Below are 25,840 nucleotides of genomic sequence, written 5' to 3' on the forward strand. Positions count from 1 at the left end.
CTAGAAGTCTCCGGCCCTATCGCATGCTCTTGTCACTTTATTTTGTTAAGGTTTTGGCTAAGCTCCCATGTTGTCTTCTTGTCCCAAAACAAACTGGAATGGGTGTAATAAGATCTCATAAACTTTGCTTGAGTTGACCTCTTCACATTAGCCAGTAGTTGGCAGATAACGCTCTCTTATCTGGCTGTACAGAAGGGCATCGCTTATATGTACACTGAAAAGTTTTCGGAGGGCATTGGCAAACGCATCACAGTTAATTACGTCCAATGCCAGAAATGTTTCAAAGTCAATTTTGATCTTTGTGCCACCAAACTTTGGCTCTGGCCCCAGGCTTTGCAAAGTTCAAATCTGTGCTGAACCTCTCGCTCAGACCCTCTTTCTCCTTCGCCTCTGTTTTCCCTGCCTCCCTACAGTGTGAGGAAGGCGTTCTCCAGGGCTTACTGGATCTCTGACTCTGCGCATCGTATCGCTTTGCTGCTTACTCTCTTGATCAGATGACATGAAAATAATAGGACTGGCTGCTAAGGACAAAATCAAATACAGTATCACAATAACTCTGATACTTATATTGTAGGGACAGCTACTGGTGCTTTCATAAGATATTTACATACAAGAGATTGTTGTTAATAATTTGTATGTGATGAAATAACCTTCACAAGAAGGATTGCTTTTTCTCTATTCCTGAAAACAACACTCTTCCTAACCTCCCAGTATCCAGTATGAATCAAGTTTTTAACACAGCCAATGCAGCAACACATAATTGAAATCTGCACTCATCCTGCCCTCAGGTTGTTGTATCTGTTATAAATTGTGTCGATGATGCATGGTTTGGTATTTCACCAGGCTGCAATGATATTTTTGGTGAATTTATTTTGGCATCAGTTTGTTCTTACTGTAATACTAGGGGGTTATCCACAGATCCCGCTCACTCTGCCAAACATAAACACACACACACACACACACACACACACAGACACACACAAACATCAACTCGTTATTATCAAAACCACACACACGCCTGGTGAAGTTCCTCAGTGTTTTTGGTCTATGCTTCTCTTATCTTCTCTACACACACACACACACACACACTCACCAACCTTCCACCAGACACATCCTATCCCTCAAGGGACAATTCCAGATGGAAAGTGATGATTCCCTCAAGGGCTTGCAGCCTGAGGTTTTCAGGCATTGATGGATCGATGAATGTAGGGATGCTGGGTGGATGCATGGGTTTTGCAATTTTCCATTGATCCCAGGGGGTGAAATGCATTCAATTTGTTTTGCAGGTCCCTCAGCCACAGCACAATGCCACTAAAGCTGGTAAGGATTTGGTCAAGGACACTTCCACGAGGTGGATTCACATGGCTCAAGGCTGGGACTTTTTGGCTCCAGGATGCTTTCTCTAATCGCTAGACACTCCCTGCTGGTTGTTGGATGGATGGAACAACAATTAGATGGATGGACGGACGGATGGATGGATGAAGTAGGGAAAGACAGTGGGAACAGCTCCAGAGGGCTTGCTGGAATCGGAGTCCACGCACTCTGCCAAAAGAAGCTTCCAACCTTGCCAAGGACACACTGTGAATAATAACAATGCGTTAACCTGTAGCCATTTCTCCACTTCTCTCTCTCTCTCTCTCTCTCTCTCTCTCTCTCCCTCCCCTCTCTCACTCTCTCCTTATTCGATGTCTTTAAAAGGAGGGTTCAGAAGTTAATTGCTCCAACTTCTAGATTAAACTTTCCATTTAATGACACAAACCAAGAGGGAGTGCTCTGCTGGACATGAGCCCAAGAGAGACATTTGGCAACATCCTTGTCTGTGCTTACTTTTTTCTGTCTTGCAGCGGTGGCTGACTTTTGTTTGTGATGTGATTAATATGTGCTTATATAGCACGTATACTGATTGAAATAGCTCAGTTGGGAACCTTGATTGTGATATAATCCCTTATTAAAACATTCAGGGCACTTGGGCACAAAGCAGTTGGCACTATTTATGGACTGCAATAGTGCAGATAACATGGCTGCCTATTAAAATGCCTTACATGTCGTGTTTAAATCGATTTTGGATAATTTTCACCATCTGTTCATCATGTGAAGACAGTTACCTTTGTTGATGTCTTGCCAAAGCCAAGTTGCAAAGGCAAGGAAAATAAGGTAAAATTCATGAATGGGATTAACAGTTGATTCAGTTTTATTTTCTAGTGTTATATTACTTTATTTACACAGTCCCAGCTGCATGTCCTCTCTAACATTAATAATGGGCAAGCTAAGTACAATAAGGTAAATCTGTTTTGTTGTCATAAAATCTGCTTTAATTAACACATTTGAATATTATGTCCCCAAACATTTCATTGGCTGCTTTAACAGACATTTTTCCTTTATTTTGGTAGTTAAAGTGGTTTTCTGTTAACTATTATGCAGCATTTTAAAAGTTAAAAAACAAAAATGATTAGGGCTTTTTGTGACCGACAGATACATGAGGTGCTCCAAACAAAAGCAGACAAAAAGTTGGCACGAATCTGCTCTGGCTTAAATAAATAAGCTCTATTTGTTCATGAAACATTATAAATTATGAATAAACAGAGCTACATTTCTTTTTATACAAAGTACAAGTGATGTTTTTTTTCTACTTAAATCTACAGATACCCTCATTATTTGTACATAAAAAGGCACAAACACTGTACTAGAAAAGCAAAAGTTTCTACTGGGTCTAGCCAGACCTATACACACCCACACACCCACACACTAACCCTTCTGTACTTTGTCATGCTATACTGCTGAAAGTACACTAATGATATGTATGCAACATGCGACTGCTTGAGATTATGGTACAACTTTGTATTGCATTTTATACATACGACAGTTAAGTCAGCTTGAACTTGAATGACATTTAAGGGTTGGAGAGAGATGCGCGTGCATGCCTGTGCACGCACGTGTGTGTGTGTGTGTGTGTGCCTATTTATTTTGTTCTCACACCACGAGTCCAATTTTCTGCTGCATTATCAATGATTTAATTGAGCTAATTCTATGCTACATTATGAGCATAGCAGCTACAGGGAGCCAGAATGACAGAGATAAAAGAGAGAGCGAGGCAAATGAGGGAAAAATGGATGAGGAGAAGGATGGGGTGAATAGGGAGAGAGAGTGTGGTGTAGACAGTGTGGTAGATGGAGACAGTGAAGAAAGAGGGGAAGAGAGGAGAGGAGAGGAGAGGAGAGGAGAATATGTTATGAGTATGTAGCAGGCTGGACATGCATTAAGGCAGCCAGCTTTCTTCATTCAATATTGATCCACTCTGCATTAGACATGCTGCATGTACTTTATTTCACTCCTCTTTCTTCCTTTCTTAGCGTCTCTTGCAGCTTCCACAAGTGGCCCCACAGGTACTTTGTAAATAGACCCAACTAGAGCACCGCACCCTTCACTGGTGCTCTGCTTTTCACCCCAGGCCTGCCCCTGATTATTCTTGCTGGCACCCCTGCCCATCTCCTTAAAAGTAGGCTCATTTAAGTTGCACATGCGGAAAGGATGAGACACAAATTCATTGAACTTTTTTGTGTGTGTGTGTTTAGGGTTAGATGAGCTTTAGAAAATTTGAATCAGTTGATCTAATGCTTCAGAAAAGACCTTGGCACCAATACAGTAATATTCTGCAGGGACAAAAGATCAGAAATATACCCAGCACTAACACCATGTAAATGATTTTGAAATTGATTCTGTAGTGGACAAGAAAGCGATATGATGTCAGAATGTCAGATGCCAAGATGTCAGAACAGGGGAGATGTGGTCCCTTTTTGAATTTATACTGTACAAGAACCTAGTTTTGACATACAGACAACCTACAGACAATAGGAAATGCTGGCCTCATAGATTACTGAAAACAGAGCACAGTGAATTGAAATAATGCAGACAGGCAGATGGGAAGGTCTGAAAGACTCTCTCCAGGTTGCAAAAGGACAGAAGTTTTTTTTTTTTTATGGTTAAATAAAAGGAAGAAGGAATGAAAGAGAGAAAGAAATGCCCCAGGCTCTGTTTGATGATCAGTCTAATTTATACAACTTCTAGCAATTTCTAATCACTACTCATTAATTCACTGGTCATCATGAATACTTTCTCATTGAGAGGATGACTGCAACTCCTGCAGTCTTTTGCAAGTTGAGGGTTTTGCCGCAACACCCCTGTCCATAAAAAGCCACTGACATTACACACACACATGCTATCACATGTACCCTGATATGCTTAATAGCAGGGTAAATATCTCCGGCACCATCAGAGATTTACTCATACTCTTTAAATAATTAAATGGGATGCTGTCTGGTCATTAAGATGACTTTGGCACATGGCCAGCATTGTTTTCATTTCCTTGAAACCACTGAAGGACAATTTGTGCTTTAACAGCAACACTGGGAAGACACATGTCTTCCTGAGGTCCCATTAAGTGAAATGCATCATGGGGCAATGGGGCAGGACAGACACTTGGAGGTGGAGGCAACAGTAAAATTGGAGCCCTAACATGGATACTTACACCCTTTCATTTGTCACTTTAAAGAGGGGAGACTAGGAAGCATGATGCTGCCACACTGAAGCACAACAAGCCAATCATGTTAACTTTGCTTTGTAAGAGTGGTGGTGTTCCATGACAGTGCAAATTAAACTAAGTTAAAAGAGTGCTACTCTGTCATCCTCATTCCCTGTATCCAAATGCACTGTGTAGCGCCCCCTAGAAATGGACTCTAGTTGAATCAGCATACGCCATCGCTTCATGGCAAGTCAAGTGTATCTCCTGGTGGTGCACCTTGACAAATTCAGTGATATCACTGTGTCAGCAGACAAGTTCGTTCATGCTGGTGAAACTCAGCAAAGATCCAGATTAGCAGAAAATAAATTCTGTTGTCTGTGTAATCTAAGAAATTGATTAAAATACATCAGAAAATAACCTTGTGCCTCTTGTATTTTTTATTCAAATTAGAAACATTGCTTCTGGGAGTTGTTGAGCCTTATCTAGTGAGTTAGGTTGGTGGCTTTGCCTTGATTTAACAAATTTGTTAACAATAACACAGCAGTTTAGTATTATCTGACATCATAAGTATAGTTAAAGTTGCTGGTTAACATTATCTGATGGAGCTAGTTGTCCAGATTGATGTCTTCCTGCTGCATTTGGAATATTATGTTACAAATGCCCAAAAGCTTGTTTTGTCACATGGAAGTGCCAGTAAAATTATTCACTTGGTTTCCCAAAAAAGGGTGCAACTGCAGCCATGAGCAACTGTGGAGTCCATTAATACAGCTCATTTACATTTCTGTGGTAGTGCTATGCTCAGAATCACAAGATAATCATGTAGATCTTGAATTCGCATCTCATGTCTTGGTCTTGCCTTGTGCATATTTTGACTTGGACTTGCTTTCACTATTGGATTTGACTAGATTATTCCAACCTTCCAAAACATTGTCAAACAATGTTTTCTCCACTTGGTCAAAATTTGTCTATTTTCTCACCAGCACTACAAACAATTTAGCTAATTAGTCCTAAACGTTGTCTGCCGTTATTAGTCTGCGTGTAACTACATGAAATGAAATGATCTACATCTCTGTTTATCCACAGGAAACATTCCTTAAGCATTTTCTTTTCATTTGGAAAGATGTGTACACTGTGTAATGAAATCTGTCTCAACTTTTGACTTTGGACTTGATCTTGACTTGACCTCAGCTAAATCTGCTCTAAGGGACCAATGTGGATTTGACTATGGTGGTGTTGATTACAGACCCTGGCGAATTTGGAATTTAGGTAAATTTCATGGGGATGAATGAAGTGTTTCAGTTTAGGAAATGCAGGCCACACTAGTTCAAAACCATCTCACTGATCGTTTGTTCCCCTTATTGTGACTGTTCCCCTTAAGTTCATCTGTCTCTGTAATTGGACAAAATGTTTCCCTGGGAGTCAGCCATCATTAGTTCATTAGAACAGGAGACATTCTCTTTGTCTGAATGGGACAGTGGATGACAGATGTTGTCTGGCCATACAGTGAGATATCACTGATACACACACACACACACACACACACACACACACACACACACACACACACCTGCCTGTGTGTATGAGTGATACACACACGGGCAGGTCTCCACAAGCAGCTGTCAGCTCCCATAAAACATGGTGCACTTTGGGTGAGCTCCGACTTATTATTGCAAGCCGGCGAGGTCTGTTCTCCAGACCACAAAAATTGCTTCACTTCTATTAGAAAAGAATCCCATAAACTGTTTTAATGTACCTAAGTTTTGGAGAAGGTCCAAACTTGAAAACAACAGCTTATTTACTTTATATTACCACAAGTCAGAGAGGGTATGTGTGTGTGTTTGTGTGATTGAATTTAAGCTTCAGTGGTGCAGGGCAATGTTGCAGAGTAGTGGCAAGGACCCAACATGCATTAATGCAATGCAGTTAAACACACAAATTAGGGAATTAATGACCTTGGTGTGATCCTAGGTGGGGCTTTAGTCTTCATTATCTCAGTGAAGTAAATACTCTTGGACCAATCCGGTTGACTCCTTTGTTAAATGTATTGGTTTTGAGAGGCAGAGCTGATTACATGACTTACACTTGCACACCAAACACAGAGGTAGTGATGAAAATTAGCCCTAGGCTGCTTAAATATGTAGGAACACAGGAGCTACAGCTATTTCTTATGCAGGTCTGTGGAGAAGAAAAATCAATTTAGGATAGATGGTAACACCCATCACTATACTGGCACTTTGACTTATAGTCAACAATACGACAGGGAAAATAGAGTTCGTTTTTAAATACGGCCTGGAAAATTACGGCATTGTTCAAATAGCAGCATACTACAAATCCCATCAGACTGTCTTCAGCTCCTTGGGATGAAGAGTAGGGAGAGAGGAAAGGTGAATGATGGAACAGCACATTTTCTAGCACTGTGTTGTGAAAATGAGGGGGGTTTTCCTTGTGGACGAGTTCATCCAATAATTAAACTGCAGATGAACAAAGATGAAGGAATGGAGACAAGGGGAAAGAATGAGGAAAGTATTGAACTGAAGTGGAATGAGAGAAAATGGATGGACGAGGATGAATGGAGGGAGATTATAGAAGGGAAAAGACAGAATGGTATGAAGAGCAATGCAGGGCCATCGTGATGGACAAATGTTTATTCCTTTTTTAGCTCAATGGACAGATCATGACACTAGGTTGGTTTCCATCCAAATATATCGAAATTTTTGAGCGAATTTTGTCAAAATGCGCAAAAGAAAATGCAAATTTATGCCTGTTTCCATTAGTTTTGTTATTGAGAGAAGATATAAGGAATGAGGAAAAAATAAGGAATAAGAGACTAATAATAATAATAATAATAACTAATAATAAGACTGTAGTGTAGAAGTGTGATGTGGTATCCGGTCCAGTCATCGTTTATTCGCAAAACCTGTTTCCACAGCAAAAAGTCGCATTTTCTTTTATCGATACGCTGAGAAATCCACCCCCTCCAAGCGTAAAAACTTTTTTGCAAATTTTCGGCCGTTTTTCGAATTCCTGGCGTTTCCATCCAAGTTTTTTTTGTTTTTTTTCCCGCAATTTCTGAAAATGCGAATAGAAATAGGTGGATGGAAACCTGGCTACTGATAATGCTCTCTTAGTAGATTGGCTCCTACTGGTGTACACAGTTCTGTAAGGCCACCAATGGCGTTATGTTGGAGGTTGAAGTCCCCTTTCTATAACTGTGACTAGTAGATGAGTCATTACCATTTTGGAAAGGAATTTTTCAAGCACCCTGCGATGGACTGGCGACCTGTCCAGGGTGTTTCCTTGCCTTCGCCCTGTGAGCGCTGGAATAGGCTCCAGCACCCCCCCGCGACCCTTGTGAGGATAAGCGGTTTAGAAGATGAATGAATGAATGAATGAATGAATTTTTCAAGCAGATAACGTCAAGATGAACTTTCATCTAGAGCTCAAACAGGTGCAGTTCAAAACATTGGAAGAAATGTTTACCACATTCTATAAAAAAGGAGCTATTAAAGACAAGCCTTGATTTGATAGTTTCCTCTGTGAGCATACACAAACCAGAGAGCCATAAAAGATAACCCATAAGTTAGATTCCGTTGTTAAAATACACATCTATAATGCAAAAATGGTTTGTGTGAGCTAGAAGAAGCCTTAGGACACAGACACAGAGAACAGTGCTTGTGCTGCAGGGCAAATGGTGAAGTCGGACATGGGGTTTTCCATTTCGGAAACATCCAAGGTGGATTTTAATGACAACATCTATCTTTTAAAGTGTTGGTTTTTCTCATCAGTTTGTTTTGTACCCTTGGGGAAACCATTGTTTAAGAACTCATCTTCGACAACACACGTTTTGCCAGACAGTGTGTTATCAAGGTTAATAAATTCTTGTTTGGACTCAAGATGCACATAAATGCAAATGATTGACAGTGACATTTTGCAGCCACTCAGTCTACAGTTAGCCTTGATACAAAGAAGGACAGCACTGATTAATACCCACTGCTTCACTATAAGACCTTTAATGAAATCGCCACTGATGTTGTCCTGTCTAACTGCTTTCATTACCCCAGTGTGTTTATGTGTGTGTCATTCCCCTTTTTTACTTAACCGTGGGATCAAATTAACCTTTTCGTGTTTTCCTCACTGTTGCATGTAAACACCCAGAGGACAACGTCTGATTTATGTGGACTGAGTGAAAGACTGAAACACTGAGAGAACAGGCCAGATGATTACATTCTTCACCGTCTTTCCCCTGATGCAGCGGGGACAATGGCCATTTGTCCTGATAATAGCGAGGATGGACAGAGCTCTAAAATGTGTCCCCGACATTCTTAATAGCACTCCAGATACATTTAAGAGACAAACTAAAGAGCAACTTATCACCTGTAACTCAGCCAAATGGAACCACTGGCCAACTCTCTTTAATGAATAATGATGAGCAGCGAGAGGGAGAGCAAGAAGGGTATATGTGATCCACTGAGAGCAAGAAATATCTAACTAAAATGAAATATTATATTATATTTAAACTTGCATTTGTCTTTTTAACAATGTGTAAAGAGTTCCTTTACAAAAATGAAAAAAAAGTCAGATTCATCAGTAGGTACCCTGAAAGTTTAGATGATTAAGTTTGTAAAATATTATCATTTTGACAAACAAGATGACTATCATTTGAAAATTACTCATGTCCCACTGTTTTCAAGTGGTAGATGTCTCATTCTAGGTGTAAAACTTGCCTGTGGGGATCCATCGGATCCCTGGTCTCTGGTCTTCCTAGCCAGCCTCTTCTTCTTCTTGTGTAGCGGTTTGGACTCCAGGATCATCTCCTCCAGTTCAAATGTAGGGTCACAGTTTAGCCTCCGCCTCTGTAGACCCACACACACAAAAACACACACAGGTATGCACAAATACACACACACACACACACACACACACAGAAACAGGGTCAAAGATGGCATCTACTGTAAAAGTTCATGTGCAAAAACTTAAAGTGTCAGTTTCACTTATTAGCTACATGTGGTGGTCATATGGGCTCAAACAGTGGCATTTTGGAAACCAGCTGGCTGAAAAGAGCACTCAAACAAATGTGCTGTTGTGCATCCTTCAAAATACTTTTTTCATCTTTGTGACACTGCTCAAAATCTTGTTGTTTTGCGGTCTGTATCTACTTCATTCATTTTGAATCAGTATACACCCGGTAAAGCTTTTGCTCTCATGACAGGGAATAATATAATGGACCAAACTTGGTGGATCTATTACACTTGCATGGAAGGCAAACACCACTGTTATGGGTATGTACAAATCTGAACTCTACCAGAGTTTGCTTACCTTTGCCTCTGCAAAGGTAAGGAAATTCTGAAACCCATAAAGTGTTATACAGTGATCCATTGTAATATATGACATAATAAGATTTGATACATCACATTTTGATACAATATGTGATGCAATGCGATGTGACACGATATGATATGATAAAATACAATGCAGTACAATGTGATCTCATACAATACAGTGCAATGTAATACAATGTTACATACACTTTAATGGAAAGATCAAACATCAGTGCAACCACTAAAGACATGGCAGAATGAGTACTGTAACGTTAAGAAGCCAAACGTGAGGGCTGGCTTCTCCCTTCATCTCCTAACATTAAATAGTGTCTGTGTCTGGCTAAAAGACCAGAGGAGGAAGATAAGCGTATAATTAGATAGAGAGAGACTGTCAATTCCCCATCGATCCACTGTGTTTTTCCTCTGCCATGCCAGCCTAGCCACTGGGAATACCCGCTACTCTGCAGTCGCTGCAGAGACTCGTGCAGGAATTGCATAAAATCATTTTCAGCCATCTCTTCACGTACATGGAGGTATACAGTATTAACCTGCAACAGGCATTACCCTCTGTATCTTTGCTTGCATCCCTGAATAATGACAGCTATCATTGTCTCGGCTGCTTGACAAAAACAATTCAGGACATTTTATTGTACCTCTTGCTATATTACAGAAACATAGTTTGGCCGATTGATTTACTGTGAACCTTTGGAAGCAAATCAATCATCACTGTACATGTGCCAGTACTATTATTGCTATTATTTTACACATCAGTCAGATAATAGCCATTATGACGATATTAGTCATTATTGTGCCTGAATTGTACACAAAAGCTTTCTAGTGACATCAGCGATCACATGTTTTATTTTTCTCCCTGCAGTCAAACAAATGGACCTAGCGACAGCACCAGTAATTACGGTAAATTGAAATGAGCTGCAGATCCAGCTTGATTGAACTGTTCCAATAGTAGCTATTGTAATTATGTATGATAACTGCACATGTGATTGGGTGATTAAAGTGGACCAGTGTCATCTGTTCTAATGCCATCTACCAACTCCAACTCTAATGACATCTGTCAGCTCCAATGACCATGTAACCAGTTTAGTTTGAAAGGAGTCACATTAACTTTGAGGTAGGATAGACAACTAATCCCCTGTCTGTTCTCCCCTCCTGTGCTGCTTCCAGCTGATCTTGGAAATTAGGGATTGCACACCAGAGCCAAGCACACTGACTTGCCAAGCAACCAGTTTGACTTCCTGCCTTGTGAATGACATTGTTATTTGCAAATATAATCTCTACCCAACTGTTTGTTGTAATGATCAGATGCAGGTAGAAATACCATGATGTGCTCTGGGGCTGCCTGCATGAGTGTGCGCATGTCTGTGTGTGACAGGCGTGACACACACACACACACACACACACACACACACACACACACACACATGCACTGCTGTGTCTCTGTCTGCACTTGTCTGTTTGTGTGTGTGTCTACACAAGCAGTGGGAAACCCAGCTCAGCCCAGCAGGGGGCAGTCTCTACAGGCTGACAGGGAGCGATAATAAGATGAGGAGTGAGTAGTTCTGAGAGCATCTATTCCCTGTATCCTGCTCAATTGAACAAGGGAACAGGATACAGAGAAGGGAGGAGGTGACTGGGGGATTAAAGAGTAGATGGCATCCTTAAGTTCAATTGTTTAAAAACAGATGTATAAAAAATACGATATTATACACTCACAATATTGATACACTTTGGATTACAGTCAAGTCTGAACACTGATAAAACACATTTATATTGAATTTTCATTCTCTATGGCCTTTATTTCTATCATTTTATATTTGTCCTTTTATGAACTTGCCATCTAACAAAGGCTTTTTTTATGAATGGTTGCCTTGATTGATGTCTGTTGGATTACTAAAAAATGCATAGTGCTTTATTGGCTGGCTTCCAGAGAAATTGTAATCGCTCTGATAAGCACAATTAAGCACAAATAAGCAAGACTAATCCTATGAAAAAAAAAAAAAAGAATCATATCTGGTGACGTGTGTGAAAGTTCTATTCTATTCTATAGTAAATGTTCGAGTTTCTTTAGGGAGAATGCCGAGGCAATGCTGAGTTTAACTTCATTTCTGATACTCACGTTGGGGATAAAGCCTGGAGGAAGCTGTTTGCTGAGCACAGCGTCCCAGTTGACGTCTGACATGTAGTCCAGATCCTGTAGCTCTGCTAGACAGGAAATGCGCTTCTGGACATCTATACACAGCAGCTGAAATGAACAAAAGAATTTGACTTAAGAACGACTTATCCATGGGGAGGGACCGCTGAGAAGTTATCTTATGGCAAAAAACCCCACTGGGACACGAGTGCATATTTGCCCAGGGCAGAAGAATGAGAGGGAGGTGTTTGAGGATGAGGAGAGGAAAGACGACAAGGAGAAGGAGGAAGATAAGGAGGTGGAGGACAGGCAACAGCAGGAGAGGATGGAAAAAGTAGAGGATAAAGAGGGGAAGGACAGAGGGGAAAGAGGAAGGAACATAAGGAGGATGAGGAGAAAAGAACAGAGGCTAAATGCTGATGAGGAGAAATGAAGGAGTTAAGGGGTGTAAAAGATCACAAGAGATGTATTGAGCAAGAATTTTACTCTCCCTTCTCTCTCTCTCTCTCTCACACACACACACACACAGACACACGCACATACACACACAAGCACACACACACACGCGACTGGAATGCCAATGAGGTAAGAGGAGTCTGTGAGCACGAAGCAATGCAACAGTTTGACTGCAGTGGATCACTGCCAAGACAAAACCCAAATGCTACACTTAGTGTATCGGTTAGCTTTACAAATGGCTTGCATTTGCAATAAGAAACATAGATTTTTGACAGTGATTCTTTCCATTCATTCACAAACAATTAAGAAGCGGCTGTTACATTACATGCAAACAAAGTGTGCATTTATTTTTACATCTAACTAGAGAGTGATATGAATCATCCACTTCTCAAACACCGCATACTATTTTTTCATGTGCGATGCCCTATGCTGTCACTGTGCACTGTTGTCTTAGCAACAGAACTGGCAAATTTCTGGCAAATTCTTGAAATTTTATTGTACTTGATGATTAACATGGTTCTGATTCTAATTAAAGCTGCACTGCCAAGATTTTATATAATAAAAAAATAAGCCTTCTTATCAGTCTAAAACACAAATTGGGGCTAAAATAGAGAATAACGCCTTATCCCCACTAATTGAGACCCTGTGGATTCACCTTATTTGCCCAAATGAAGCTCTGGTGCTAGTTATTACTCTCCTCCAACTACATGATTGAAACTAATGACTCTAGAGCAAAATATAAGCTTTCCCCTGAACACTGCTGGGTAGTGAAAGCTGGACTTATAGTTAGATCTGTTGCATTTCTTATTCCTTTAACCAGCCAGGTTGGTGCATGATTTTTGGCAACTGAAGCTCAAAGAGGCAGTCATCCCTAAGGCAGCGACCCATAAAAAATCTTGACCCTAAGAATGAAGGTCATGCAGATATTTTTTAACCACCAAAGTCCATGTTAAAAGGATATATAAGAGAATATATAAGAGAATGAGGTGTTTTGCACAGGGTATTATGGCTACTCTGCAACCCTAAAACCCAGAGGTACCACAAAAATCTTACAAACTAATAAAGTAAGATTTGTTTTTCCGACTTTTTTTTTTTTTTAAGACTATTACAAAATCAAGAAAATTAAATGTGTTGTGAGATTACAAAGCCATAGGGATACCATGCACATTGACATTTTTTTCAAACTGTTATCTCTCACAGCCTTTTGGAGCCTCCAGTGTATAAGGTTATCTACAGTGTTGTGGACCTAATTCTATACCAGTGCTCACCCAAAATATCAAAAGGGATGCTTATATCATATCCTATGGTAAAAGCCACTAGACGCCTGCTCTGTTCATCCACTGCACCAGCACTGTGCGCTATGCGTGTGCCATTCCCTTACCTTTCTGAGAAGTGACTTGATTTCCAAAGACCAGGCTGCAGGGTAACTGGGATGGACCTTGTGGAACGTCTGAAGGATCTCATTAGCTGGGGTACTGGATCTCATCACATATGGCCTCTGGAAGGGGTGAAAGGGCAGGGAATAAGAGGAGAGGAGAGGAGAGGAGGGGAGAACATGAAGAAAACTTAGATTCATAATAATGCACCAGCACAAAAGATTGTTTGCCTTGGACCCTTCTCAACTTTCTCTCCCTGTACGTCTGAGCCAGCTCTGAAACAGCGAGGGATTTTTTTTCAACAAACATCTTCAACTGTTTGACTTTCAGGGTGAGAAGGGTTTCTACAGGCCAGAAAACCACTGAAAGTCTGTGTCAAGAGCTTTTCACACCACTTCTTGGCCTGCTGGTCATTGTCCTTGGAGTGAGACACTCCTCTCCTTTGCCATGCAGAATATGGCAAAGAGACAAGAGAGAAAATGGGCCAGATTTTTTTTTTTTTTTTTTGGATGTCTGTAGTTCTTCAGAGGTCCCCTTTACATTTATATAAAAGCCAACCTTTCTGAGTTTCTCCCTCTGAGTAACAATCTGTGTGACATTTCTTGCTTTAATTAAACAGTTCACAGTGACGGAATGCTAGAAAGATGGGAGAGAGAAGTTGTGATGTCATGAGACAAAAGCCCCTTCGCAGTTCACAGGACTTCACAGTTGCATGGTATGTACCTTGGCCAAACTGTCTCATTTTGTTACATGTTGGAAGCAATAGTCCACAATTCAGCAGACTGATGGTCCTCAGGTCCTCAGAGTGCACTTGGGGTGCCAGATAGCCAGTGATACACTCTTTTGGAAGTAAATGCCTAAAATGCAGGCACTGGATAGGGTTCAAATTAAATCAAGTATTAAAATATGTTTACATTCTTTTGGAAACCTGCCAGTAAGTCTCTGGCAATGGAGAGTTTTCCTCCATTTACTGAACAGTAGAGGGGAGAAGGAGAAACTAAATGATAGTGATTGATGTGCGTCTCTGGAGAGATGCTGCACTGCCCAGACCCTTATCTGCCACCAGCAGTCAGGCCAAGCAAGGCATCATGGGTGGTCTGGGAGCTAGAGGCCAAAGAGGTGGCTGGGACAGAAGTAAGAACGAGCTCCTGGGCTTTAAGGAGAGATACGATAAAGGCTGAGAGAGAAATGAAAGGTACCTAGAGCAGGACAATACCAAGGTAAGGAGTTTAAGCGTGTACATCAGGGATGTTATCAGTAACACAAAGAAGTAGGCCAAACACTAATCTCCTTTTGAACATGAATGGGAGTTGTCTCCTGCAAAGATCAGAGAAAGAAAAATCACATCCCTGGTACATGTATTGTGGGGTAATGCTGACATTTTATTTATTCTGAGATTTTGGCCATGTACCTCTGATATGAGGTACATGATGATATGATATGAGGTCCCTCTGACGAAAGTTACATTAAAAATGTTGATAAAATGTGCAATGAGGTTTCATTTTCTTGTCATGTTTTTTTTTTTTTTTTTTTTGATTCAGTTAAACAAATATTAAGGGCAAATGTATATCAGAGTTTCCCTTATGACTAAAAAGAGCCAGGCAAGGAACAAGAAGGAAAGGACATTACATTATAGCAAGACCTCCAAATTGGCATTGGTGACAAACTTTGGTATAACAAATCTTATACTGAGCCACTAATTCTAAAGTCAATATATGAACAGTGGCAAACCTATCCACCACTTTGTCAGCCATGCAAGTTTTCACACTTGGCACCAATTTGAGCTCACAGGTTGTGCAGTGATGTATAAGCTGAATTAGCTATATTACTGGCAGGCTAAATAAAAAAATAGTGCCCCTTTTCCACTAGTACCACCCTCGCCTCGACATGGTTTAGGTGGTTTTCCATTACAATTGAGTACCAGCTCACCGTGGGTGGAGTCATCATAGCAACGCGGCGCACCGTCCAGCTCCCTCTGGATTCTTTGGGCCGCCCCCAAGCACAGAAAAGTCTCCACCTCTTCATTTGACCGCGGTACCGGTTTGCTTGCCATTTTCCAACTTTGCCAACTTCAGCGATGATCAATGCGCACGGTCGCTGTTGCCGTTTTTTTTTTTTTTTTTTTTTTTTTTTTAAATACGGGTTTAGTTTTCGTGCAGGAGTCGCTCTCATGTATCATCGCTCCCCGTCCAATCAGTGGCCTGCACAGTGCTTACGTCACATTTCGGCTCGACTCGGCTCGACTCAGCTCGCTTGGAACCCCGGCCGAGTAGGTCCTAAAATAGTATCTGCTACCAAGTACTACCACGTAATGGAAAAGCTCTCAAACCGAGTAGAGTCGAGCTGAGTCGAGCCGAGTAGGTACTAGTGGAAAAGGGCCATAGCACTATTGTTATTGGTCTTCAAAGATCAAACCCCAATAGCCATCCTTGCCCTCTAACTCTCCTCTGCAGTACTTTCCAACAGCCGAATAATTCTGCACATCCAACTGGCCAATTTTGAATGCCTCCATGATGCCCTGAGACTGAGCTACGCTTTAGAGGCAGTGCTGAAATGTGGCTGTCTGAGAAAAGTCTATGAGAAAGTCACAAGGTGACAGAGGGATGAAGTGGAAATGAATTGTCTGGGAGAAGGTGAGAGTGGAGTGCAGCATGGCAGAGAGAGGGGATAAAATAGGTCTGGGAGACGGCTTACGTGGATGACATGGAATTACAGGGGGCCGTCTAAAAAGTGGCTATCCAAAAGACTTGTTACAGAAAGCCAGGAGGGAAGAGAGAGAGCCGACGTGGGGTAATGTCTGTGTCACTCTAATTGTAGTGGGTAATTGCTGGGTGTGATGTGAGTAACTGTATGCTGAGCAATCCTTTCCAGGATAAGGTAAAAAAGGTACTTTAAAGGGCTTAAGGGACACATGTTTGAGGTGGGAGGAGGGACAGAAGATACTCTGGAGGGGGTAAGACTCAGCTCTGGGGTCAGCCAGAGGACTAAATGAATTTTAGAAGGCATAAAAGAAAGTTTGAGGTAAAATGATGATCTTATGGTATTTAGAGAGGGGAAAGAGAGTGCTTTGAGGTGTCTAAGAAGAGGAAAGGATTGAGGGAGACTTCACATCACTTTTAGGTGTTCCACGTCCTTGTCAGTGTAGATAAAGAGTATCGCAGTTCCTGAAATCTGACAAGAAATTGTGCAGCCAGAGGCTAAGTGCGGTCCAGATGGAGCGGATCTCTTGACAGCGAAGACACGGTCTGATATGGTAAAGTGATGGAGTGAAAACATTATGTCCTATGACCAATTTACCTTAGGGTGTTTATATCCATGACATTAGAATTAAACTCCTCCAGAAGGGACCGGGCAAGAAGAAATTCAATTCCAATTACATGGCTCTGAAAATAGCTCTAATTCTATTTCTATTTCTCCTGCAGCGATTTCTCCCACCAGAACTAAACATTTAAACATTTTCTGCAATAAGGTCAGCAGCTTAAATATAAAATTGAAATATAGTGGGTTTTTTTTTTTACCCCCTCCCCTGTTGTTTTGAGAAAGCTGGAGGCTGAGGACTTGTCTCCTTTCCTACTGACAGGGCTATTCTAGGACAGTGTTGTAGGTGTCACATGTATTATTCACAGCAATGAAGTGTGCCAGGCCATGCTGAAGTGAGGTGAGATGTGGTCACGGTGATGGAGGTGGTGGTGGTGGTGGTTGTGTGTGTGTGTGTGTGTGTGTGTACCTGTCCTCTGAGCAGCTCATAGGCTGTGATGCCCAGAGACCACCAGTCCACAGAGAAGGAGTAGCCAGGATGGGACCCCTCACAGGGCTGGAAAAGCTCTGGAGCTGAAAGAAAACATAAAAACTTAAACAACACAAGAAATCGGCCATTTGGGAAAAAGGAGCAGCTACTCTCAAAATCTTTGCCCAAATTAAAATGAATTATAACGCTTGATTCTAAGGACACACTTATCTTTCCAGGGTTTGAATTTCAGTTGTTGTTTTTTTGTTTTTTACTCCCTTGATCTGATTTTTAAGGAAATCTTAGAAATATTGCATTGTACATTAGCAAGTAAACACTCAGTTTGCACCACTATGATTTGTTTTAACTCGCTTTCTGCAGGAAACTGGCAGCAGAGAGAGGATTATGGTGCTGTTTTCCCTTTCCTCTGCCCTAGACCATTCCATCATTTTCTTCTCCATTGTTGAATTGTTTTTTTAGAGATTGGTGGTTTTATTTCTTTATTTCTGTCTTTATTATTTTTTTTTTTTTTTGTCACTGATGCAGTGGTGCGTGTTAGATTAGAATTGTCTTCTGCTGCTGTCTGCATGGTACCAGTGTTTTCTCCTGCTTCAGACTGGATGCTCAGTTGTTTTCTGATCAGAAACTGCTCTTCCATTTCTCTCGCCACACTGGTCTCACTGGGCAGAATCCCCCTGCAGTCAAAGGCTTTGACCAATCACCAAAGGTAGCCCAAGGAGAACAGTCCTCTCATTCACAGACAATTATCTGACAACTCAGTGGTGACTCAAAAATGTGAATCATTTAATTACTCTGGCATTTCAAAAACTTTAAAGGGCATTTTTGCCATGATTCTCTAGTATTTTTTCCCCCTCTATCAAGGTGCAGACACACTTAGGTGTAAGAGTGTAACAATTTATAGCGTCATCAATTTTGCATTCTGCCAACTATGACCCCCTGGTGGTCTTTGAAGATACTGCAGGTGGTCCCTGACCATATTTTCAATAATAGAGTTTTAATGGAGTTTTTTAATGACATATACACATTTCTAGTTATTACTGCTTGGTTGTGAATAATCAAATTCATTCAAATAATAGCAGCATCAAGCAGACTTCTCTGGGTGATGATTACAAACTGCGTCCATCCGGTCCTGTGCTAATGTTCTAACAGAATACTAAAAATTTAATAAACTTTTTAAAAGAATAAATAATGATAGAGTAATTATACTGTTTTTTTTTTTTTTTTCCAAATTTCAGAAGAAAAGGGTAGTTTACATTATTGCAAGCTTATAATGCATTTAAATTTTTGACTAAAAGTCGCTGTTTCTAAAACACGACTCGAATTACTGATATGGATCATGGTTTACAAAGTCAAATTATTATTGCACAGCTCCAAAAACGAAAAAAGAAAAAAAAAAAAAAAGAATTGTGAATTGAACTGAATCTGTGTTACGCCAAAGATTTAAATTGCGACTTAGAAGCACAAGTATCATTCATGTGTTTGTACATACTTATAAATTCTTGCAAAGAGAAAAATATCTAAGTGGCATTAAGAGCCCACTTTTTACAAGTAGCAGTGAGTTGCATATCACAGTGAAAGTTGCAGTCAAGTAAAAACATGTAATATGGCAGAGAATGATGTGCTCATTATAGCAATGGGTTTTATGGAGGTTCGACCCCCATTTATCCTGCTTTATAAAACTCAGAATGGCTCTTTTAACACAGGCAATCCAGGTTTTATTACGCTAAGTATAAATAATTTGTCTGTGTAGACTCTGAATGCTTTTGTAATAAATAATTGACCACAGGCTTTTTCTGGGAGAGATGAGCCACGAAAAACTTTGAATTAGAAAGAGCTTTTTTTTTTCTCCTGTGGAAATGAATAATCATGAATAATCTAGGGAAAGGGCTATTCGGCTGTAACCTTGTTTCAAATGGTCAAGATGAATTTCCATCACTCATCACTTGCCCTTCTCTCTCTCTGACTCTTTGTATTACACTCTCAAAGGCAGCCTTGTGCAGCAACACACACACACACACACACACACACCACGCCCTCTTCTGCTACTCAATGGCTCGTTTACTCTGCTCGCTTGCTGAGGAGGAAAAGTATCCATAAACTAACAAGATTGCGAGATTACAAGATTCCTCTCCATCATGGACACATCTTCCTTCTTTATTATGAACAAAGTCACTCAAACACAGCGCACAAGATACACACACACACACACACACACATGGATGCGCAAATGCACACAAACACAATAATGGAGACACACATGGCCCTGTCATTCATATACTCCTGAAATCCTGTTAGCTCCTATCTGATCTCTCGGGGACTGAATCCACATCAATCTGATACTAGTGTATTTATGAGAGAGAGCCAAGTGGAAGATAACAGCAGCTGTGCAGAAAAGGACAACATTGTTATTCAAAGGGAGTATCATCTCCTTCCCTGACAAGCTAACACCACCATCAACTTTGAGACGGACATACCAACATCAAACAGTCTGACACATAAATAATACACACCCAAATACGCTATTTTTCTTTGTGTGCTTGTTCGAAAAAGAATTTGAGACATTTCTCTATTGCATTGTTTATTCCCTCACAATGATTTCAAAGTTTAAAGAAGGTTAAAAAGTTTGATATCATATCATGCTGAAAAATAAATACGAGATGAACATAGTGTTATTGAGCAATATTCAAACTTAAAAGCCCATCCAAACTGCAACTGTAACAATGTGCTACCGTCTTTTGGCACATAAAGGCTCACTTATTAAAGGGACAATTCACCCAAACTATAAAATAGATATTTTCCCCCTTACACCTTGTGCAATTTTTTCTGTGTGATTTGGCAAAGTTTCCAGTCTGCCGTGGTCTTTGTTGACTCCTGGTGCCCCAATACAATGAGGATGGATGGATATCGGTATGGGCATGGATTTATATCTATCAGCCCCGAGACTGTACTCCTTAGGGACATATAGATACAGCTTGCCAGGGTACACTGGAAGGAAATAGTTCCCAGCAAAACTCTGCAAGACATTTCATACTAGAAGACTGCATAGTGTAGACAATATAGGAACAATTACTGGCATGGGGGTGTATATTTTTTTGTCACATCTGTTTTGCTTTCCATATCAAAACAACATTTACAATCTATTATCCATTATCCATTCATATACAAATTTTTGAATTTCACAAATTGGAGCAGCAATAGAGAAGAGCACCCCACCCCTAGTAATTGAGACTCTGTGGATTCCCATTTGCCCAAATTAAATTCTGTGCTGGTATGGAAACTTAACCGCCCACTGGCAGAGATAAATTAAAACTGAAAAAATAAAAAAATAAATAAAAAATACAACCAAGTGAGCAGATCAATCCACAGAAAGCTGGACTCACCCATGTTAGATCTCATCATTTTGGTATCCTTTGGCATAAAGCGTCACAGACCAGCCAACTTGGTCAATATGAGTGCACAAAGTGCCACTTATAGATGTCATATTACAATTTCTGTGTGTTTCAGGGAAATTTTCAGTTTCCCTCTCTCTTCCCAAGATTTCCTCCATTTCCCCATTTGTTTGTCTTTTGTTTGGGGTTCTTTTTTTTTTTTTTTTCAGGGGTATGATTGTTGTCCTCTATGAGGGTCCAGATCAGACAGTGTAATTTTGTTTTCTACTAGTGGGACTGCTCTTTGAAACAGTAACAGTGATTAAACTTGAACTTGAACCAACATTGTGAATCAACATACTATAGCATTAATCAAACATTCAGCTATTTACCCATGTATGGCTTGGTCCCAGCAATAGAAGTGGCTTTCAGGTCATCTTTCACGATGGCAGCAATGTTGAAGTCTGTCAGATGGACGTGCCCTGCAGAACAGAGAGATTATATTACTTCAGCGTGACACAGAGCATTTTTATGGGGTGTTTACATCAGTTGTCTGAGCTCTATTATTTCTGAGCTGCCATGGAGCTGTTCAGCCACCATCAGTCCTAACAGAGCCCAGGCTGTTCTCCTAAATGGTCGCCACAGCAGACAACAGCTGAGTTATAGAATTACAGTTTGCCATGTGATTTTTTTTTCTTTTTTTCTTTTCAAATTAAGCTTGAGCCATGGCTAATTTCAAACGCATAACAACAAGTTTCCCACTTCGCACACTACTGTGTTGAAAAAGCGCCAGATACAGTATGCAAATGTGAGGTCCAATAGAATACATTGCTATGCCTTTTTCTTTATGCATTCATATGATTGTAATAGGCCTCAAATTAAATTATAAAGTGTAATATTTACAACATGATTCATGTATTAAAGGCACATTATGTAAAACTGCACTGACCTTTTAGACTCAACTGGCGACAATGTGGCATGTGCGCTGAATTTGAAGGTTGAGTACACATGATTTTCGCTGTCAACCTGGCTCACTGACAAAATACATCCTTATTCCACGATTAGTCAGTTGAGTCACCCTAAATCTCAATCCTCAATTATGCATAGGGCATATTTAAAACAGAAAGCAAACCTAAATTAAAATAAAAGTTGTGTCTGATGTAGATGTTGTGACAGTGTTTCAGTGTGGCTGGCTCTCTCAGTGCTTTCTAAAGTCAAGCTGGTGATCTGTGTCTCACCTTGCTGCAAGATGGCCTACAGTCTTTGCCATGCACACTGAGCACACACTAATGAGCTGAATGTGTGTACGTGTGTGTGTGTGTGTGTGTGTGTGTGTGTGTGTGTGTGTACATGCGTGCATGTGTGTGAGATTGAGAGAGTGAGAAAGAGAGAGTTTTTGCCGCAGAGCAATTGCTCGGTTGAGTGGATGTCCCCAGTACCCCTACACACACATAAAACCGCGCATACACACACACACATCTCCAGTAATGCATGTGTGTATATCTGCACTCACATACTGTACATACTGTATACACTCGCAGAGAACGGCGTGTGAATGCAGAGCAGGCAGGAGCTGGCTGGTCGAAGAGTGTTTGTTTATACAAAGACGCTGGGCTTTAAAGATAAGAGACCTGCCAGAACAAATTTGCCCATGTAAAAATATTCAACCATCTCTCTCTCTCTTCCTCTTTTTATCCCTCTCTCATCTCTCAGCAGTTTGTTTCTCCCTCAGTTTTTCTCTCTTTACCTTATCTCTCCCTTTTCTTTCTGCCTCCCCCTCCCCTCCCCTCTCTTTAACTCTCTTTATCGCTCTTCCTTTAGCCTCCCATCTATTCATTTATCCTACCCTCATTATTCAGGTTTTAGCTTACGTTTTATTGCCTTTTCTCCCACACTCCTATCTCTTTTCCTCTGTTTTAGACTTTCACTTGTTTACTCTCTCTGCATCTTTAAAATTTCACTTAGGTGTTGTTTCCGAAGCTGTGCAGTGTGTGCGGAAGTGCAACCGTGCAGTGTTGCATGAACTACCATTTTTAATACATTTTTTTCTTTCTTTCATATTTTCATATTCAGTGATATGCTTCCTTCCACCGCCCTCCATTCTCTTTCCTGTCTTCATGTCTCTGTGGTTATGACAGCCATCTTTAGGGCAGTGACAGCAGCAGGCGGCAAACATTTTGAAGTTGCATAGATATGAACTTCATATAACGCCTGGCACCAGTGCAGTGCAGTGAAAATCCAAGTAATTACGGCATCAAAACTAGAATTTGAACTGAAAGGCTGTTTGTTCATACACAGAGTCAAAGATTTGGTTGGTCAAAATTATTTAAAGGTTTTAAATGAACTTGTATTCATAGGAACTCTGTTGGTTTTACACTCCTACAATTAAATAAACACTGACATGTTTGCTATGTTTTTAATCCTGTTTTTAAATTAATTTGACACTGTTATGATATAATACTGTGAAAACATTGTGCTCATTTGGGTTGGTGTTACATTTGGCTGCGTCCTGCATATCGCCCTCCTTGAAATGTTTGCTGAATACTCTGATTGAGCCATAATCACTATCCCATTAGAAGCACAGCATAACACAAACAGTTTTGGGTGAAAAAGATTAGAATATGCCATTTTGGTGTTCCTTCCACACTACAACACACAAGCATTTTCAGAGTTTTCCAAAAACCTGTCCAAAATGTCCCCTACCAGGCATGCACAGGCCTGGTTGTGCACCGGCCAGGCTCACTGTGGATGTGGCCTTAAAGCTACACTAAGAAATTTCTGACCACTAGAGGGTGTTGAGACCTCAAACACCCTCTCAGTCCTGCGTCCAAATTCACGGTAGATTGTTTGTACAAAATTTACACTTAAGGTGGAAAAACACATTTTTGGGATTGAAATGAGGGATGGATTTCACTCTCACAACACTCTTGTTGGATTACTTGGATTATTTTGTCTCGGACCTCCAGTTTTGAAAAGGCGGTGAAGCTGCAGACTTTCAGCTGCAAGGTAAACTGCTTTGAAAGGACTTTCTCTGTTGCTTTGTTGCTGATTTCAGCGATAGAGGATCTCTGATCTGCAATTTTGATATGTTTATCTGTAGAATGTTCAATTTTGGAGAAGCTTTGAATGAAGCTGAAGCGGTGAGGGGGTGAAGAGGATGGCAGAGCAGGAGCTAATTCTCTGGCCGATACAGAAATTTTGGTCTAAAACCAGGAAGTAACAACACAGGCTGTAAACTGTAAGGTGGAAAGAGATGCGCATCTCAAGCAGTCATTTTACTGTAAAAAAAAAAAAAAAACAAACAAAAAAAAACATGTTAAATTGTTTGACTTAGCTTTAGACATGTAGACATGGCCTAAAAAAGACACAAAGTTGCCAACCCAGACTTTTGCAATGAGCTCTGCCAATGGGCGTAGCCAAATTGCAATCCTGTCCACAAAGAGCCAGTGTCAAAACGAATAAAGCCAAAAATTTCCTGATAAATGTGCAACATAAACAAATGCACTGCATGATTCTGCCAGCAAACCGGATGGCATGTCCATCTGGCAAGTTATCACCAGCAGAACTGGAGGTTTTAGTTGAGGGGGAAAAAAACACAAAAAATAACAGAATGTGTGTCCATCATGTAAAAATTCTTTATGAATGACCATTAACGAAGTTGGGAGAACGAAACCTTCCATCACTGACATACGGGAGAGAGGGCATGGTGTGTCTCCGTCTTGTCGCCTCTGAGCAATAACAATCAGACATGTTGACGCTAAGATAAGACGAGCAGGTGTTAAATAGTCTAATACATGCAATCACTGAGTTGGTAATTACTATCGGTCTTGATAAATCGGAATAAGGGTTCATTACCATAATCGCCTCCCAGCATTTTGAGGCAATGAGGCAATAATGCAAAAAAGGAGTGATTGCCGCTGTGGCCTATGTATAGACCTGATTATTGCAGTGGTATAGTAAATTATGAGAGACTTCAATGCCAAAGTAAGTTTTGTGATGGCACAAAATCCTACAGTGCATAAGAACATGTCACTGAGAGTATGAACACAACTACCTTTGCTGTGTGTCATCTCAGTTTTTCTCGTCTTTCTTCCCTGTCACTCTCCACTGTGCATGAGGCAGAAATGATTGATTCATTAAAAATAAATGGATGTTTTGGCAATTTCTGGAGAAAAAGCATCCAAAGGTCAAGATGTTCCTATTTCAGATGCTTCCAAAAGCCTCTAAGATTATACTATCTGCATTTCCTGACAGGAAAAAAAAAAAAAAAAAAAAAAAAAAAAAAAATAGTGAGAAGCGGCAACACATGATAAAGATCATGAGTCAGACTCTAATCTACAGCATCAGCCGCAAATTGCAACAACCGAAACACCAAGCCAGCAGACACCACCCGTTCTGCTAATTTGTAAAATAAAGACCAGGCTTTTCACCATGAGCAGCATGTTCCACTTTCACAGGTCATTTGCCTCTCTTTCTGCTCTGCTCTCTCCTGTGCAAACCCTCTGCAGCTACAGCAAGGGAGGCTTTTATATATTTAATGTCCCTGCCAACTCCTTAACTTCACTGGAGCATTTGACGTGATGAAATAGGCCCCTTGTCGATGAGTAGAACAGGCCTGCACAGGACATACTCTACGTACACAGCAAATGCATGGATGCCAGACTGGGGTGATTTGTTCAGTTTTAACAAGGTGGAAGAAGGCCAGGTAGCAGTTCCTCAACTTGTGAGACGGCTGCTTCACTCGGTCTGATCAGTATGTTGTTTGTTGCGCTCACTAAAGAAAATAGATTTCGAACTTTGAATTTATTTTGATAAATGAGAAAAGTGTGAATTATTTAAAAATATTCTCTTTGTTGAGGGTGATGTCATTCCCTTAAATTCATGCTGGATTTCTCCACTCTTCCCC

At 40.6% G+C, this 25,840-nt stretch overlaps 1 protein-coding gene across 2 annotated transcripts in view; it reads right to left on the reverse strand.

Moving 5' to 3' along the window:
* The window catches only part of stk32a (serine/threonine kinase 32A), a 93,852-nt gene that overhangs the window by 10,193 nt on the left and 57,819 nt on the right, over positions 1–25,840 (reverse strand). For both annotated transcript variants that reach the window (XM_030068103.1, XM_030068102.1), the window contains 5 exons: positions 21,327–21,416; positions 17,546–17,649; positions 13,824–13,940; positions 11,972–12,097; positions 9,244–9,372 (listed from right to left, as the gene is read on the reverse strand). In XM_030068103.1, the coding sequence (XP_029923963.1) occupies positions 9,244–9,372; positions 11,972–12,097; positions 13,824–13,940; positions 17,546–17,649; positions 21,327–21,416 (566 nt within the window). The remainder of the gene's footprint in view (positions 1–9,243; positions 9,373–11,971; positions 12,098–13,823; positions 13,941–17,545; positions 17,650–21,326; positions 21,417–25,840) is intronic.

Source organism: Myripristis murdjan, chromosome 14, assembly GCF_902150065.1.
Source record: "Myripristis murdjan chromosome 14, fMyrMur1.1, whole genome shotgun sequence".
In the NCBI taxonomy this organism is placed as follows: Eukaryota; Metazoa; Chordata; class Actinopteri; order Holocentriformes; family Holocentridae; genus Myripristis; species Myripristis murdjan.